Here is a 17184-nt window from a genome sequence, read left to right on the forward strand (position 1 = left end):
TTGGACAATGGCAGACCACATGGGCAGAGGGAATAGTCTGGCCATGCAGATGCAGGCTCTGTCTCCTGCTGGTCCCTTGGTGTCCCAACCCCTCAACACTATCCTGGGGTCCCATATTCTCACCAGGGAATCCAGAGCCAGTTGTACATGAGCAGTAACCCCTCAATTGACCAGGGTCACCACACAAGAAACATTTCAGCTTTTCAGAGATAGCAAACACTGTATATTCGACCCCATCTATATGCACCTTTAAAAACAGGTTGAAGAGCTGTTCAGATTATTTAAGCCTGGGGCTGGAATGACATAACATGTTTCACATTTGGGTTCTTGCAATCCAACAGAATAATCCTAACAGCAGAAACAATGAGAGAGAGATCAGATACTAGGGTCTCATTGTGAATGAAGGGGGAAGGGGCGCATTGGAAAAAAACCACTATTTTAGTAGCAGGAATAAATAAGGAAAACACTGGAACAAAAGATTCCTTGACCTAAAATCCCTCCTGTACGAAATGATTCACAAACTGCTGTTGGTTAGGAAAATCACTTCAAATTTTATATTAACAGGGAGTCCGGTGGCACTGGATTTTATATTAGCACAGCCAATAGTCTTACCTACACACAGCAAACTCCACAGTGTAGGAGACAGCAGGTACACACTGAACCCCATGCTCGGGGGTCAAGCCACTAAACCCATCTGAAGTTGACCCCCATGGAGAACCCCCCCTCCAAAGAAAAAAAGGGTGGGAACACAACAGCCCTAAAACAAAGGGACAGCAACTAACAAAAAACACACAAAGACTAACAGAAAACCAGCTAGTGCACATAGCACATACCAAACACAGTCTCACGCTCAGAAACTTCCACAACCTCAAGAGAGATAATCAGTAGTTTTTGTGGAGAAGGAGGGAAACAGCTAGCCTGGCTGCAGAAAGAGTGGGAGAAGCACAGACAGGTGAGCCTTACATGGGCTCACAGAATTCCCCTTCACAAGAACAGGAGACCCTGCTTGCTAAGCCACTTCCCAAACAGAGAAGAAAGGAACCAGGGCCTGCTGCAGGACATACCTAAAACCTGGCCTCAGCTACCAAGAGCCAGCTGACAAAGAGACCATCAGCAGCTGAGACCATCAGACAACAGTACCCCCATCTGGGCTGATTAGAACAAACGGAGTTATCAGGAGACTGTTGTTGCTTCAGTAATTAGATAGTGTAACACAATATTCAACTGCTATTTTTTTTTTTTAACTCCAGCTCCCTCAAATAAAAATAGTTGTCTAGACTTTAAATAGACTTTAAAGCAGGAGCATAGTGTGTTTTATTCAGGTTCATAATTGTTTCTTTGCATCTTCTGCCCAGGGATAAGAATTCATAGATATTAAGGTCAGAAGGGACCATTATGATCATCTAGTCTGACCTCCTGCACAACGTAGGCCACAGAATCTCATCCACCCACTCCTGCGAGAAACCTCTCACCTATGTCTGAGCTACTGAAGTCCTCAAATCGTGGTTTAAAGACTTCAAGGAGCAGAGAATCCTCCAGCAAGTGAGCCGTGCCCCATGCTACAGAGGAAGGCGAAAAACCTCCAGGGCCTCTTCCAATCTGCCCTGGAGGAAAATTCCTTCCCGACCCCAAATATGGCAATCAGCTGAACCCTGAGCATATGGGCAAGATTCACTAGCCAGATACCCAGGAAAGAAAAGAATTGATTCCTTTTGGGATAACCACCTTTGATCTTAAAACTTCAGGATGGTGAATCTACTTTTCCCAAGAGGAATAAAAACAGAACTGATTCAATGAGTCAGCTCCTGATCAGAGACCTCTAAATGTAGCAGATCCAAGTAATCGTGAATGTGGCATTTATTTATTTATTTATTTAGGAGTCTGGGACTTTTACCCTCTCTTTTTGTGGAAAGACTTATAGATTGCGACACTGAAAATTGTGCCCATGTAGATCAGAAGCCATGAAGAAAGAAGTTAGCTATGTAATTGTTTAGTTCCTAGGCTCAACAAACAGCAGTGTCTGAGTGGAAGTGTCAGGGCTCTGGTTGGCCTGCCATCAGAGTACACTAGTATAGTTGTCTCTGTCAGTGGCTGCCAATACTACTATCATTTTGGTAAATAACATGGGAGCAAAGGTCAAACAGCAAGGTAGATTAAAGGTCCTAATGACAGGATTAGAAACCTATGACAACAATGGGCAAATACATATGGGTATTTTGCAGGTCCTCTGAAGCAATGAAGTTCCCAGAGCTAACTGCCAACGTTACTGACATGGAGGACTCCATTTTGAAATGCTACTTCTGTATTCCTGACTTGACAAGCTTCACTTCCAAAACCTGATGTAGGTTTTGCTTGAACTTGTGCGAATAAGAGAAAGAACTGGAGGAGAGTTATGGAAGTGGGATAAACAGCAGAACAATGCCAAATGTAAAAGTTTTAACAGATTTTGCTACTTGTCAATCTAACCAAAGAGACAGAGAATACTTAAATAGCATTCAAGCATCCAGAGTGATGTATCTATACTAACAAAAGGCAGGAATGGTAGCTAGTTTCAATATTAGTACTATTAGTGGAAAGTATGCATACTAAAGCCTTGATCCAGCAAAACGCTTAAAGCATGTGCTTAACTTTAACTTAACTTCATGTGGATAATTCATTGAAGTCCAAGAACCACTCACATGCTTAAAGTTAAGCATGTACTTAAGTGCTTTGTTGGATCAGAGCCCATGAGATCTGATTGACAAACTGCATACCAGACAAAATGAATGCTTAATGCTCCGAACTTTTATAAGAGAAGTAGTTAATTGTATTTTGCTTCTTGTCAAACTGCTGCATTGCATTTAAAATATATTTGTAGCACAGTCCATACTCACTAGTATGGCACCTCCTGCTGGTCGTCTTGGGAATTAGCTCTTGTCCAGCCCAGAGCACCCTCTGCAGGCCCCCGGCTCACCTGCCTCAGGCCTCCATGTCCCTCCCGGACCCCGGTGCCCCTTTTACATCAGAGTGCTGCTGGGGCAGAACCCCCACATGCTGGGTCTCCCCTCCCAGTGGAGCCCCCAACCCTCTAAACCCACCTTGCCTCAGTGGCTACTGCCAGTCATCATCTAGCCTCTGCTCACTGGGGCAGACTGCAGTCTGTAATGACCACTCATCATTGGAAAGGGGTTAGGACCTGCTGTCTTTGCCTATTCCCAGGCTGTATTTCTGAAGCCCCAATACCGCTGTAGGCCTTCAACAAGGCCTGCAGCCTGGGGTTTTACCAGGCTGGAGTGCCTCAGCTCCTCTTGCCCTTCCCCAGCACTGTTCTACTTCAGGTATCTTGCTCCCAGGCAGCTAGCCCTTCCCTCTCCAGGGCTGGAGAGAGATGCCTCCAGCCCTCTTATAAGGGCCAGCTGGGCCCTGATCGAGCTGGCCACACCTGTGGCTGCTTCCCCAATCAGCCTAGCTTGGCTGCTTTTAACTCCTTTTGGGTCCCCAGGGATGTTTTAACCCCTTCAGGGCCAGAGCAGGGTGACCACCCTGCTACAATATTATTTCCTGTTTCATAACAAACAATAATAATTTAATTGAAGTTCTTATAAAGCCCTACTTAGTTTTTATGTAAACATTCTCAGGGCAGCGTGAACGGAATTGGAGGAACAGGATTCCTATCAGTCTGTTTTCCCATAAAATTATGAAATATATTATTTTTCCTAAAAAATGTCATACTTACCATCTTCATACAAAGAGCACATTTCTGTTCCGGTTGGAATTTTTACAATATTAAGATCTGTTTCTTCCATCTCTGCAGTAGACTGGGAAGATATCTGGGGCTAGTATGGAACATTTTTTCATTAAGACTGATTAAAAGTTATTGGTTGATTAAATAACAAGAAACTTGTTAAGTTACATTTAAGGTTATTGTGTGAAATTCAAGCAAAGACATAAAAGCATCTGTAAAACCATCAAATACTATAAAAAGTGGAAATCGGAAGTCACATAAACAATTCTGACACCAGCCAGGTCTCACAGTTTCTTTGTATTTCCTTGTTTGTGTAGATCAACCTGCTGTGTCTTGTTTTATACTTAGATTGTAAGCTATTTGGTGTAGGGACCATCTTTTTGTTCTGTGTATGTACAGCACCTAGCACACTGGGGGTCTTGGTCTATGACTACAGTTTCTAGGCTCTATAATAACTACAACATGTTGCAAACAAATACTGAAATATTCTCAATGAGCAGCATTTAAATAACCATAACTCTGTCCTAGTTTTTGTGTTACCATTTTTTGGCCTGATTCAACTTCCACGGAAATAGTGTTAATACTTCTTTTGATTTTTTTAGAAGGGGAATGGTCTCTTACAGACCTTTTTAACATTTGTGACAGGGTCAGGCCAGATGGTTACAAGAGAGTGCTGGAAGGCAGGTATATTAGCCCCAGGATAAGCAGGGAGGAACCCTTCTCAGGCAAGGTATGGACAGCAAGCCCAGGAGCATGGGGGAATTCTGAGGTTGAGAGGAATACCCCGGCCCACTGTTATGTGGAAGCACAGAACCCTCCAAGGCAGAGAAGGAGCTCTGTCACAACTGGTGTCAGTGGTGGGATTGTGTGACTGTGCAGCAGACTAAGCCAAAAAAAGAGAAAAAGGGGATTTTCTTGTCCTCACCACAATGGACAATGTGGTGAGGGCACTAGTACAGGCCACAGTGACCCAGCAGGAGGTCACCTAATCCCAGACGACAGCCCAGCAGGAATCGATGGGGTTGCAGCACAAGACCAACCAATTGTTGACGAATCAGGCTGCCCAGGACTGAGCCCTCCAGTGAGAGTTGATTGACCAGCTGAAAGCCCTGACCACCATAGCCCATGGGCCCAACGGGATGCGAGCCCGCAAGGCCACCACTTACCTACCAAAGATGACTGCGGAAGACTATGTGGAAGCGTACCTCCTTACCTTTGAAAGGACTGCATTGTGTAAGGCCTGGCCCAAGGACCAGGCTGACATCCTCACCTCCTTTTCGTGTGGGGAGGCCCAGAAGGCTTACCATGATATGCCTGTAAAAGTGGCGTCTGACTACCCCCAATTGAAAGCGGAGATCCTGGCCCATTCGGGGTGATGGCAGCGGTGCAGGCCCAGAGGTATTACAAGTGGAGGTACCAACAGACCAAGCCTCCAAGGTCCAAACTATTTGACCTCACCCACCTTGCACGGAAGTGGCTGCAACCCAAGGCCAATAGTCCCGAGGAGATTCTGGTCATAGACCAGTACATGAGGGGACTGCCACCAGACCTTCATGCAAGGGTGGGCCAGAATGACCCCTCCTCCTATGATGAGGTGGTTGCACTAGTGGAGAGATGGATAATGGCCAAGGAACTTTCACGACCACCTAGGGAAGATTCATTCTGAATCAAACGATCGCCCCGATCCCAGGAATTCGGACGACCCAGCACCTGGGAAGGTCTAGGTGGGAGAAGAGGGGAGCAGAGGACCAGCCAGGGGCCATGAAGGGATGGAGTGACCTGGGCAAAGAGGACTGTGGGGCCAGTCCCCCTAGCCCAAAGGACAGGTGGTGACTAGGGCCATGTATAGATGTTATGCATGCAGAGAGTTGGGGCACGTAGCAGCCCAGTGTCCCAAAGCTGAGGAGCCCATGCAGTGTAACCTGGGGAACTGGGAAGACCAGCTAATCCACACATCGGCCTTGTATATTTATGTGGCATTACCGCAATCTTTGTGGGGACTGCGGTAATGCCACATAAATATACAAGGCCGATGAAACAGAATGGGGTAGAGACCATGGCGCTTGTGGACTCCGGGAGCGCTAACCTCCTCATCTCAGGGAAGCTAGTGAAATGCAGTCAGCTGATGCAGGCCAAATGTACAGGGGTAACATGTATCCATGGGGCGGTTAGTTATTACCCCACCATCCCGGTAAAGATTGAGATCCAGGGGAACATTACCGGGGTTCCCATACCTTAAACTCCCATATTCTGTACTCACGGAGAGATTTCCCAGGGTTTGGAAGCTTGCTCCCACCAGAGGGGTTGGAGGAAGGAGAGCATCCTGAAGTTAATGAGTCATCCACAGCAGAATGCCACCCCCTGATTTTCTCTGACATATCTCAGGATCTGTTCCCCATTCCCAGGAGGGTCAGGAATTCCAAACAGGAAGGAAGGGAGGGCAGCTAAGGCATTGGGAACCTGGATTCTGATCCAGGGCCAGAAGGCCGCACTCATAGGCATGCAGACATGGGCAGCGGATATGGAGTCCGCTCCAGCGGGAAAGGGATCCGAGGCTGGTCCCAACCATGACGCCACCAAGATGGCAGAGGGGGCAGAGCCAGGCCCCCTGGAGCTCAGGCAGGTTAGTTCTGATAGAGAGAATTTTGGGCTTGACTAGGCAGAAGACCTAAGATACGATATCATCAGGAAGGAGGTGGCTGAGATAGATGGGATATCCATAGACAAAAAGGCCCGGGGACCAGGACCCTACTTCATGATCAAGAAGGATCTCCTGTACTGAGTCATACAGATGCAGGGGCAGGAAGTACATCAGCTCCTGGTGCCATGAAACCATCTGAGGGTGGTGTTAATCCTTGCCCAAAGTCACCTTTTTGGAGGGCACCTAGGGGCAGAGAAGACCCTGACACGATTCCTACGAAGGTTCTTCTGGACAGGAATACACAAAGAAGTCCAGTGGTATTGCGCTTCTTGCCCTGAGTGTCAGCAACACAGTCCACTTGAGGGCACCTTTAGTGCCTCTGCCAATCATAGAGGTCCTGTTTGAGCGGAAAGCCATGGACTTGGTGGGCCCCCTGAAGAAGACGACCTGAGGCCACCAGCATGTGCTTGTCATCCTGGATTATGCCACCCAGTACCCGAAAGCCATTCCCCATGGAACACGGCCTCCAAGTCGATAGCAAAGGAGCTAGTGAAGATCTTTGCCCTTGTAGGGGTACCAAAGGAGATACTGGCCGACCAAGGGACCCCTTTCATGTCAAAATTGATGAAGGACCTATGTGCTCTACTCCATGTCTACTACCTGCACACTGATGGTCTCGTGGTAAGGTTCAACATGACCCTCAAGGACATGATAAGGAAGGTGGTAAGTCAGGATGAAAAAGATTGGGACACACTATTGCCTTATCTCATGTTTGCCATCCAGGAGGTTCCTCAGGCTTCCACTGGGTTTTCCCCCTTCGAGCTATTATACGGACGCCACCCCTGTGGCGTATTAGACGTAGCCAGGGAGATCTGGGAGGAAGAACCCAACGCGGCAAGAAACATAACTGAGCATGTGCTACAAATGAGAGACCGGATAGCCTGAGTCACCCCCATCATATGGGAGCACTTGGAGAAAGCACAGGAGGCCCAATGAGACCACTACAACCTCCAAGCAAAGGTTTGACGGTTCCAACCTGGAGACTGAGTGAAGGTATTGGTACCCACGGCAGACAGTAAGCTTTTGGCCCAGTGGCAAGGGCCCTACCAAGTGGTCAGACCTGTGGGAGAGGTGAACTACAAGGTGTGACAGCTGGGATGCCTAAAACAAGAGTAGGTCTACCATGTCAACCTCCTGAAGTCTTGGCATGCCTGAGAGACATGTGTAGTCACCCAAGACACCTGGCCCCAGGAAAGCAGCCACCCCGAGCAGGTGAGGATATCCCCAGAGTTGACGCCAGATCAAAAGACCGAGGCATCCAAGATGGTCAACTGGAACCAGGATGCGTTCTCAATGAGACCAGGCTGGATGACCAAGGCATATCACCACATCCTCACAAACCCCGGGGAAAAGGTGACGATACGGGTCCTAGTGGCCAAAAGGGAGGATGTCAAGGCCAAAGTGAAGAGAATGTTGGAATTAGGAGTCATCGAGGAATCTCACAGTCAGTGGTCCAGCCTGATCATGCTGGTGCCCAAACTCGACGGCACCACAAGGTTCTGCAATGACTTTTGCCAGCTGAAAGAGGTATCCCAGTTTGATGCATACCTTATACCCTGCATAGACGTGTTAGTTGACCGATTGGGCAACGTCAGGTTCCTGACCACCCTGGATTTGACAAAGGGGTATTGGCAGATTCCTCTAGCCCAGGGATCAGCAACCTTTGGCACGTGGCCTGTAGCGTCCACAGGTTCGGCCGATTGCAGCTCCCACTGGCTGCGGTTCGCCGTTCCAGGCCAATGGGGGCTGCGGGAAGTGGCGCGGGCCAAGAATTACCTGGACTACGTGATTATCTATGCCTCAGACTAGGAGACCCACCTGGAAAAGGTAGAAGCGGTGCTGAATACCCTAAGGCGTGCTGGCCTCACAGCCAATCCTGCCCATTGTGCCATAGGGCTAGTGGAGGCTAACTACCTAGGATACATTGTAGGGAGAGGCGTGGTAAAGCCCCAACTAAATAAGCTGGAAGCAATCCAAAATTGGCCCCAGCCAAACCAGAAAAAACAAATCTGAGCGTTCCTGACGTAGTAGTGGGGTACTACCGGTGATTTATCCCCCACTTCGCCACGAAGGCAAGTTCCCTGAAGGACCTGACAAGGCCCGGGGACCTGACATGGTGAGATGGACCGATGTGGCAGAGGGGGCATTTACAGACCTGCGGACAGCCCAGTGCAGCAACTCTGTACTCATAGCCCCAGACTTTAGTAAAGAATTCATTTTACAGATAGATGCATACAAAGTGGGGTTGTGGGCTGTCCTGTCACAGATGGTCAGAGAAGACAAACACCCAATCCTTTACCTTAGCAGAAAACTCCTTCTGAGGGAACAGAAATATGCAGCAGTAGAGATGGAGTGCCTCACCATTAAGTGGGCCATGGAAACTCTACAATATTACCTGCTAGGCCGGCGATTTGTCCTCATGACCGACCATGCCCCCCTCCAGTGGATGCAACAGAACAAAAAGAAGATGGTTCTTGTCCCTCCAACACACAGCCGGAAGCCGCCATGGCGCTGCGGATGGCTTGTCCTGGGTATACTGTCTAGCGACCCAAGTTGCCCAACCCCATGGTGCTGAGCAGGGGGGAGGGATATGTGACAGGGTCAGGCCAGATGGCTACAGGAGAGCGCTGGAAGGCAGGTATATTAGCCCCTGGCTAAGCAGATCCCTTTTCCCTTGGTAACTGAACAGAGGTTGCTCTAGGTTAATTAGGACACCTGGGGCCAATCAAGGGCCTGCCAGAACCTGTTAAAAGCCTCCCCTCCAGCCAGATAGGGGTGTGTGATAGGAGTTGTGGGAGGAAAGCTTGCTACTAGAGAACTGGGTGGTGCAGATGCTGACAAACACCAGGGGGGAAAACTCCACAGGTACAGAGGCGAAGGGCAAGGGAAACCCTACCCAATAGGGTGAACAGCCCTTCTGGGCCGTGGAGGTCTGAGGGAAGAGACTGAACTAGGTGCCTGGTTTGTTGCCACCATGCCCGGAGGGGCTACCAGAGACTAAGAGGCTCCCCTCTGCCTCCCCTGTCAGGGAGGAACCCTGCTCAGGCAAGGCATGGACAACAAGCTTAGGGGTGTGGGAAAATTCTGAGGTAGAGAGGAATACCCTGGCCCACCGCTAAGTGGAAGCGCAGAACCCACTGAGGCAGAGAAGGAGCTCTGTCACACATTATAAATAAAAAATTGAGAATTTTGTGTATATTCTTCTATAGTAACAAGTGTGGTGGCTTACTATCACATGAACAGGTTTTTTTTAAAGGTAATAGGGAAAGTTTTATTATCTGGTTTAAGGATTATGTTTCGTCTATTCAGTACCTTACTCTCTAATTACAGTTGTCTAATTAGGGGTATAGTGAACTATTTTTCTCAGTAAGAAAAGACTGCTATTTGACATACCTATATACTAAGTCATTGAATACCTAGTAAGTCATTTAATACCTATTTGCTATTTGAGATACAGTACCTATACACTGTTATTTAAATTTTCATATACAGTTCTGAGAGAGCTACATGATAAAGGGATAAGGTTCATTAAGAGTTTGTTGCTGTTGCTAATGTCTTGTTAAAAGGGTAGAGCTAAGGTTGTTTAGATGCCTGCCATTGAGAATCATTCTTTTAAAATTTTTGGTCTGTATTAACTGAATGTTAAGATGGAAGACTAGAACTGTTTTTGTAACCTTATTATGTCTTTTCTTGAATTACGCATAGCAACCTTAACAGTAAATTATTTGTTATTCAATTTTCTAATTTTAAAAAAGGACATACAAATTTTATTGTTAAATGTTATTCAATTTAGTGTTGGCCTTAGATATTCTATAGATCTTCTATCATAAATTATTATTCAATATAGACCGTTTGTCTAAGTTCTGAAAAAGTAAAAGTTGATGTAAATTACAACATTCACAACTACATGTTAAAATGTACACATGTATAGTGAATTTTCTGATATATGCAATAAACAATTGTCAGATATAAGTGGTCAAAAGAATCACTAGAATTTTTTTCATTGTGAAAATCACAGATTTTTTGCTGACTCCTTGCTATGTAAAAATTTTACTTTTCTAAATTGTCAGAAAATTCTACTATACACTTGTAGTATTCACAAAAATTTTTTAAACAGTTACATTTAATGAAAAAAGAAGTTACATACCAATGGTGAAAAAGGTAAATATAAAGCACCCCTTCGTTCATTTATTTGGCTTGCACCAGTTTCAATATAGAGAGGAACAGCAAGCTGTAAAACAAAAACATGTTAAGCATATTTCAAGAAAACATAACTTAAGACCATGTATGCTCACAAACAACGAAGCTTCAATAATAAAATACTGAAATAGCATGCAATGTTTTGTTCATCTGACTAAATGGGGAGGTTGCATACAGTAATGACACACAAAAGCCAGTTCAAATATTGCTAAAGTAAAAAAACAGCTCTTTTACATGTAGAATCGAATATGTTCACAGCTGGACTTTGTATGTGACCTTATGCAATAAACAATATGTATCAGTACAAAAACACAATATATGTGCAAACTATTATAATTTAATTTTTAATTGCATCAATGTCAAGAAGTTGAACATTTGGTTTGCACTAGGGCTGTTGATTAATCACAGTTAGCTCATGCGATTAACTAAAAAAATTAATTGCGATTAAAAAAATTCATCATGATTAATCACACTGTTAAAAATAGAATCTCAGTTGAAATTTATTAAATATTTTTGGATGTTTTTCTACATTTTAAAATATATTGACTTCAATTACAACACAGAATACAAAGTATACAGTGCTCATTTTATATTATATTTATTACAAATATTTGCACTGTAAAAACGACAAAAGAAATAGTATTTTTCAATTCACCTCATGTAAGTATTGTAGTGCAATCTCTTTGTCGTGAAAGTGCAATTTACAAATGTAGATTATTTTGTTGTTACGTAACTGCACTCAAAAACAAAATGTAAAACTTTAGAGCCTACGAGCACAGCTGCCAACTTTTGTGTGTTAAATAAGCACCCTGACTTTCACAATAAGCCAGAAATCAAGCTAATCCCATTTTAAAAGAAGGCCAAAACAAGCCAATCCCTAAGAACCCCAACACTCTATGAGACTAGATCCCCCTGGCATGCAGTCTGGGACTGTGGTGGGCCCGCTGTGCACCCCGACTCTCTCCCACACTTGCCCCTGCTTCCCAGGAACCGATCCAAAAAAAAAAATTAAAAAAAAAAGCAGCAACAAGCTACAAGCCACAAGCCAAAAAGCAACTCACAAGCCAATTAAGCCAAAAACAAGCCCATTTTCTGTGGGTTCCCCCCCCCATGAGTTTGGCATGTCTGCCTACATGTCCACTCAGTCCTACTTCTTGTTCAGCCAACTGCCAAGACAAACAAGTTTGTTTACATTTATGGGAGAAATTACTGCCTGCTTTTTATTTACAATGTCACCTGAAAGTGAGAACAGATGTTCACTTGGGATTTTTGTACCCAGCATTGCAAGGTATTTACGTGCCAGATATGCTAAACATTTGTATGACCCTTCATTCTTCAGCCACCATTCCAGAGGACATACTTCCATGCTGATGATGCTCATTAAAAAAATAATGCATTAATTAAATTTGTGACTGAACTCCTTGGGGGGAGGATTGTATGTCTCCTGTTCTGTTTTACCCACATTCTGCCATATATTTCACGTTATAGCAGTCTCAGATGATGATCCAGGACATGTTGTTCATTTTAAGAACACTTTCACTTCAGGTTTGACAAAATGCAAAGAAGGTACCAATATGAGATTTCTAAAGATAGAACCAGCACTCTACCCAAAGTATAAGAATTTGAAGTGCCTTCCAAAATCTGAGAGGGACAAGGAATGGAGCTTGCTTTCAGATGTCTTAAAAGAGCAACACTCCGATGTGGAAACTACATTACCTGAGCCACCAAAAAAGAAAATTAATCTTCTGCTGGTGGCATCTGACTCAGATGATGAAAATGAACATGCATTGGTCAGCACTGTTTTGGATCGTTATCGAGTGGAACCCATCATCATCATGGACACATCCTCTGGAATGGTGGTTGAAGGATGAAGGGACATAAGAATCTTTAGCACATCTGGCACATAAATATCTTGCAATACTGGTGCCATGCGAATGCTTGTTCTCACTTTCAGTTGACATAAACAAGAAGCAGGCAACATTATCTCCTGAAAATGTAAACAGATTTGTTTGTAATTGGCTGAACATGAAGTAGGACTGAGTGGATGTGTAGGCTTTAAAGTTTTACACTGTTTTATTTTTGAATGAAGTTTTTTGGTATATAATTCTACATTTGTAAATTCAACTTTCATGATAAAGAGATTGCACTACAGTACTTGTAATGGGGGAATTGAAAAATATGATTTATTTTGTTTTTTACAGTGCAAATATTTGTATTAAAAATAAATCTAATGAACATTTTGTATTCTGTGTTGTAACTGAAATCAATATATTTGAAAATGTAGAAAAAAAATCAAAAAAATATTTAAATAGATGATATTCTATTATTGTTTAACAGTGTGATTAATTGAGATTAATTTTTTTAATCGCTTGACAGCCCTAGTTTTCACAGCAACTGTAACTCATCTACTCTGCATGTTCGCATTAAGGTTCTTATTCAGCAAAGCACTTAATCTTCTAATTCCATCCCCACTCTGCAAAGCATTTTATAACTATCATGGAAAGTGGCTAGGGGTGGGGAGGAGATAGCCAGCCTAATTGGTGGCAAGTTCTGGTGGCCAATGCAGGTACTCGCTCTTGTTAGGGGGCTTATTCCTTCACCCACTTACTTCCCTGGTCCTTCTCGCATGAACAGAGAGCAACAATACCTGAAGTCCAAAGGTGCAAACAATTCAATGTTTATTGGGGTGAACTTCCAGCAAGCATGATTCCAGTTTCCTTCCTTAGTGTCCCCCTTCCCAGCTCTGACCCCACAGAGCCTTACACCTGTGTCCCTGTTCCCATTTCCCCCTTTAGCAAAACATGATTCCAATTTCCCCACCCTCATTCCCTGTTCCCATTTCCCCCACCCACACACCCACCCACTTCCTGATTGACTGCAGACTTATCTAGTAAAACTTGGGTTCTGCTTAGCTATATCTTAACCAATCATTTTCCTAAAATTTAACTAACCAATCCTAACATGATTATTTAACCAATTATATCCCACCACCTTAATTAGTTTACACCCAGCAAAATTAATTATACAGCAGACAGAAACAATCACAGAACCAGACAGAGATTATACAGACAAACAATGGGGAAATGGGGACTACAGTGATAGAACAAACACAGAAATTGATAAGTGAGTTCTTGCCAGACAGGATGTTATCAAACTAAGTTTCCTTTTACATCTTCAAGGCACTTCCCTTTCTTTGGAGGCGATAGGCATTATCAGGACAGGATTGTATTCTTAACAGCCCAATAGCACCTTATTTCAATGTGACTAGTTTGGAATGTGAGGATGTGACCGGTCACTTCCCAGCTTATGGCTGCCTCTGCTGCTTAGCCAAAGGCCTTAGCCTAAGAACAGGGCCTCAGACTGTCACAGTAAGAGAAGGACCTTACACTGGCAGACAGTGATTTTGATTCTTTCTTTTATACCTCTAACTAGCCAGGTGATAAGAATACACCTAAATTCTTAGCGTATAGGCCTTTACAGACAGGCCTGTATATCTATATCCTAACAGCTCTATAGGGGGTTTGGTTCCCTGATAAAACAGAATTGGAAGTGGACTTAGGAAAAGGCATCTCCTGAAGAAGCTGGGGAATGGGGTAGGAGCTTCCAACGTCTGATATAACAAGGAGACAACCCCCTTTACACAGCACCTTAGCCCTCATATGAGTTAAGGTCAGTGCGGTCCCAGCAATGGGGTGAGAATCAGGTGTGGAGGGGTGGGGTGGGGTGGTGGGGCTGATGGCAGACTTCAAACAGGTGGAAATCATTAAGGAAAGAATGATGACTTCACTGTATGACCTATTGCCAGATAGTTCCCATATGAATTAAATAATTACAGTTGTGGCCTAATTATCCACATCCCTTGCATCTTGTCTTTCTCCCTGCATGTCCAGGACAATGCATGTATGCATTAAGGTTCTGATTCAGCAAAGCAATTAAGAATGTGAATAATTCCATCCCTATTCTGTAAAGCACTTAAGTACGTGTTTAGATTTAAGTGTGCGAGTAGTTCCACTAATGGAAATTCTCCCTTGCATGTACAGATATGGACTGTTGGGGGTTGGACTAGATGACCTTCTGGGGTCCCTTCCAACCCTGATATTCTATGATTCTATGATATGTAACAGCTATATCATTGCCTGACTGACCTCAGCAGGGTTGATTTTACTATCTTTATGTTTGAACTATAATGTAGGGAAATATACAGACATTTTCTGACTTTATCCATTTCCTTTGAGTTGATAGTGACTATAGAAGTACTTCCCCATCCATTAGGATGGACAGCTGTAGTTAAAATGAGTCTGGCTCCAACAGAGGCATTCCTTGATGTATTCTTTGAATTTATTCACCAACTGAAGGATTTTCAAACTTATAGTGCCAAGTACTGTTGTCTGAGTGTTAAGACTTCTAGTTCTATTGGGAAAGTCCACTGGAGATGAGAGCTATGGCTGATTACAGATCTGACCAAGCTGAATGACCAGGTCATCAGACTCATCTCCTTTACATTGCCAGAGCAGCACAAATTGGACAGAGCATACACACAACTTTTTGTGAAGGAAATAAATGTTTTTCCCTTTGTATACGTTCAGTTGCCAAGCAATAAGTGAATTTTAAACAATAAACCTTCCATTTCTATTTTGCCAAGCACTTTCTCTTAGGTCCTTCTTTGAATAGTGTGCATGTGTGTGTCATATTCCTTAGGGCTACATTGTAACAACACAGTCTGTCCCAAGTAAGGGACAGCACATAGTTGCATTGCCTCAGGAGCAGATTAGGGAATAAATTGTGACTCAGAGTCACAATTCAATCCCTCATTCCAGAGAGGAAGCAATTTGTGCCAGGTCTTTCCCTGATGCAGATTATTATTTCCTCTTTGAGCCAGCTCAGCTCAGCTGGGTTGGCTAATGTTTTGGGGGAGGAGGGAGAGCAAGAGACAAAACTTGTCTAATTCCCCACTGCTACCCACCGACTCCCCACCTACATGTATGGGAGAGCAATTAGTGGCCCTTTGGAATCACAATGTGACCCACAATGGGAATAGCCCACACATGGGAATAACAATCTTACAGACCCTTACTCCCCAATGGTGGGGTATAATAAACAAGCTGTGATCTTGCTTTCAGTCTCCAGATCAACTCTTGAGTATTTCATAATGATATTGCTTGTGGTACATAAGCCATTGTGGTGATTTGGCATACCCTGCACCCCAGCAAAGGTGATCTCATTTTCATCCACAACATGCACATACAAATTAGGTACACAGAACTGTGTGCATGCAATAAAACCGTATTTGAAAATCTGCTTCAATCATTAGAACATAAGAATGACCATGTTGGGTCAGACCAATGGTCCATCTACCCCAGTATCCTGTCTTCCAACAGTGGATAGTACCAGATGCTTCAGAGGGAATGACCAGGACAGGGCAATTATCAAGTGATCCATCCCGTTGTCCAGTCCCACCTTCTGGCAGTCAGACATTTAGGGACACCCAGAGCATAGGACTGCATTCCTGACCATCTTGGCTAATGGTCAGTGATGGACCTATTATCCATGAACTTATCTAATTCTGTTTTGTACTCAGATACACTTTTGGCCTTCACAACATCACCTGGCAATGAGTTCCACTGGTTGTGCGTTGTGTGAAGAAGTACTTCCTTATGCTTGTTTTAGACCTGCTGCCTATTAATTTCATTGGCTGACCAGTAGTTCATTTGTTATGTGGAGGCGTAAATAACGCTCTTATTCACTTTCTCACACCATTCATGATTTTATAGCCCTCTATCATATTCCCCTTACTCATCTCTTTTTTAAGATAATAGTCCCAGTCTTTTTAATCTTTCCTCATATGGATACTGTTCCTTACCCCTAATCATTATTGTTGCCATTCTGTTTTTGTTTCCTGTTCTAAGATATTGTTTTTGAGATGGGGCAACCAGAACTGCATGCAGTATTCAAGGCATGGGCATACCATGGATTTATATAGTGGCATTAGGATATTTTCTGGCTTATCTATTCCTTTCCTAATGGTTCCTAACATTTTGTTAGTTTTTTTGATTGCCACTACACTCTGAGCAGATGTTTTCAGAGATTATTTATGATGACTTCAAGATCTCTATTTTGAGTGGTAACAGCTAATTTAGACCCCATCATTTTGTATGAATAGTTCAGATTCTTTTTTGCAATATGAATTACTTTGCATTTATCAACATTGAATTTCATTTGTCATTTTGTTGCCCAGTTACCCAGTTTTGTGAAATCCCTTCGTAACTCTTCGCAGTCTGCTTTGGACTTAACTATCTTGAGTAATTTTGTATCATCTGCAAACTTTGCCACTTCACTCTTTACCCCTTTTTCCAGATCATTTATGAATATCTTGAACAGCACTGGTCCTAGTACAGATCCCTGAAGGACTTTTCTATTTACTTCTCTCCATTCTGAAAACTGACCATTCATTCCTACCCTTTGTTTCCTGTCTTTTCAGCAGTTATTGATCCATGAGAGGACCTTCCCTCTTATCCTAAGACTGCTTAGTTTGCTTAAGAGCCTTTAGTGAGGGAACTTG

The 17184-nt window shown here is 43.8% G+C and overlaps 1 protein-coding gene across 10 annotated transcripts in view; it reads right to left on the minus strand.

The window, feature by feature from the left end:
- C2H10orf67 (chromosome 2 C10orf67 homolog) overlaps positions 1–17184 on the minus strand; it is a 154525-nt gene that overhangs the window by 27399 nt on the left and 109942 nt on the right. For all 10 annotated transcript variants that reach the window (XR_012157581.1, XR_012157577.1, XR_012157579.1 and 7 more), the window contains 2 exons: positions 10573–10656; positions 3716–3815 (listed from right to left, as the gene is read on the minus strand). Coding sequence is in view for 5 of the 10 variants with exons in the window: in XM_073334241.1 (XP_073190342.1) it covers positions 3716–3815; positions 10573–10656 (184 nt within the window). In the remaining 5 variants the exon portion in view is untranslated. The remainder of the gene's footprint in view (positions 1–3715; positions 3816–10572; positions 10657–17184) is intronic.

Source organism: Lepidochelys kempii, chromosome 2 (genome assembly GCF_965140265.1).
Source record: "Lepidochelys kempii isolate rLepKem1 chromosome 2, rLepKem1.hap2, whole genome shotgun sequence".
Lineage (NCBI taxonomy): Eukaryota > Metazoa > Chordata > Testudines > Cheloniidae > Lepidochelys > Lepidochelys kempii.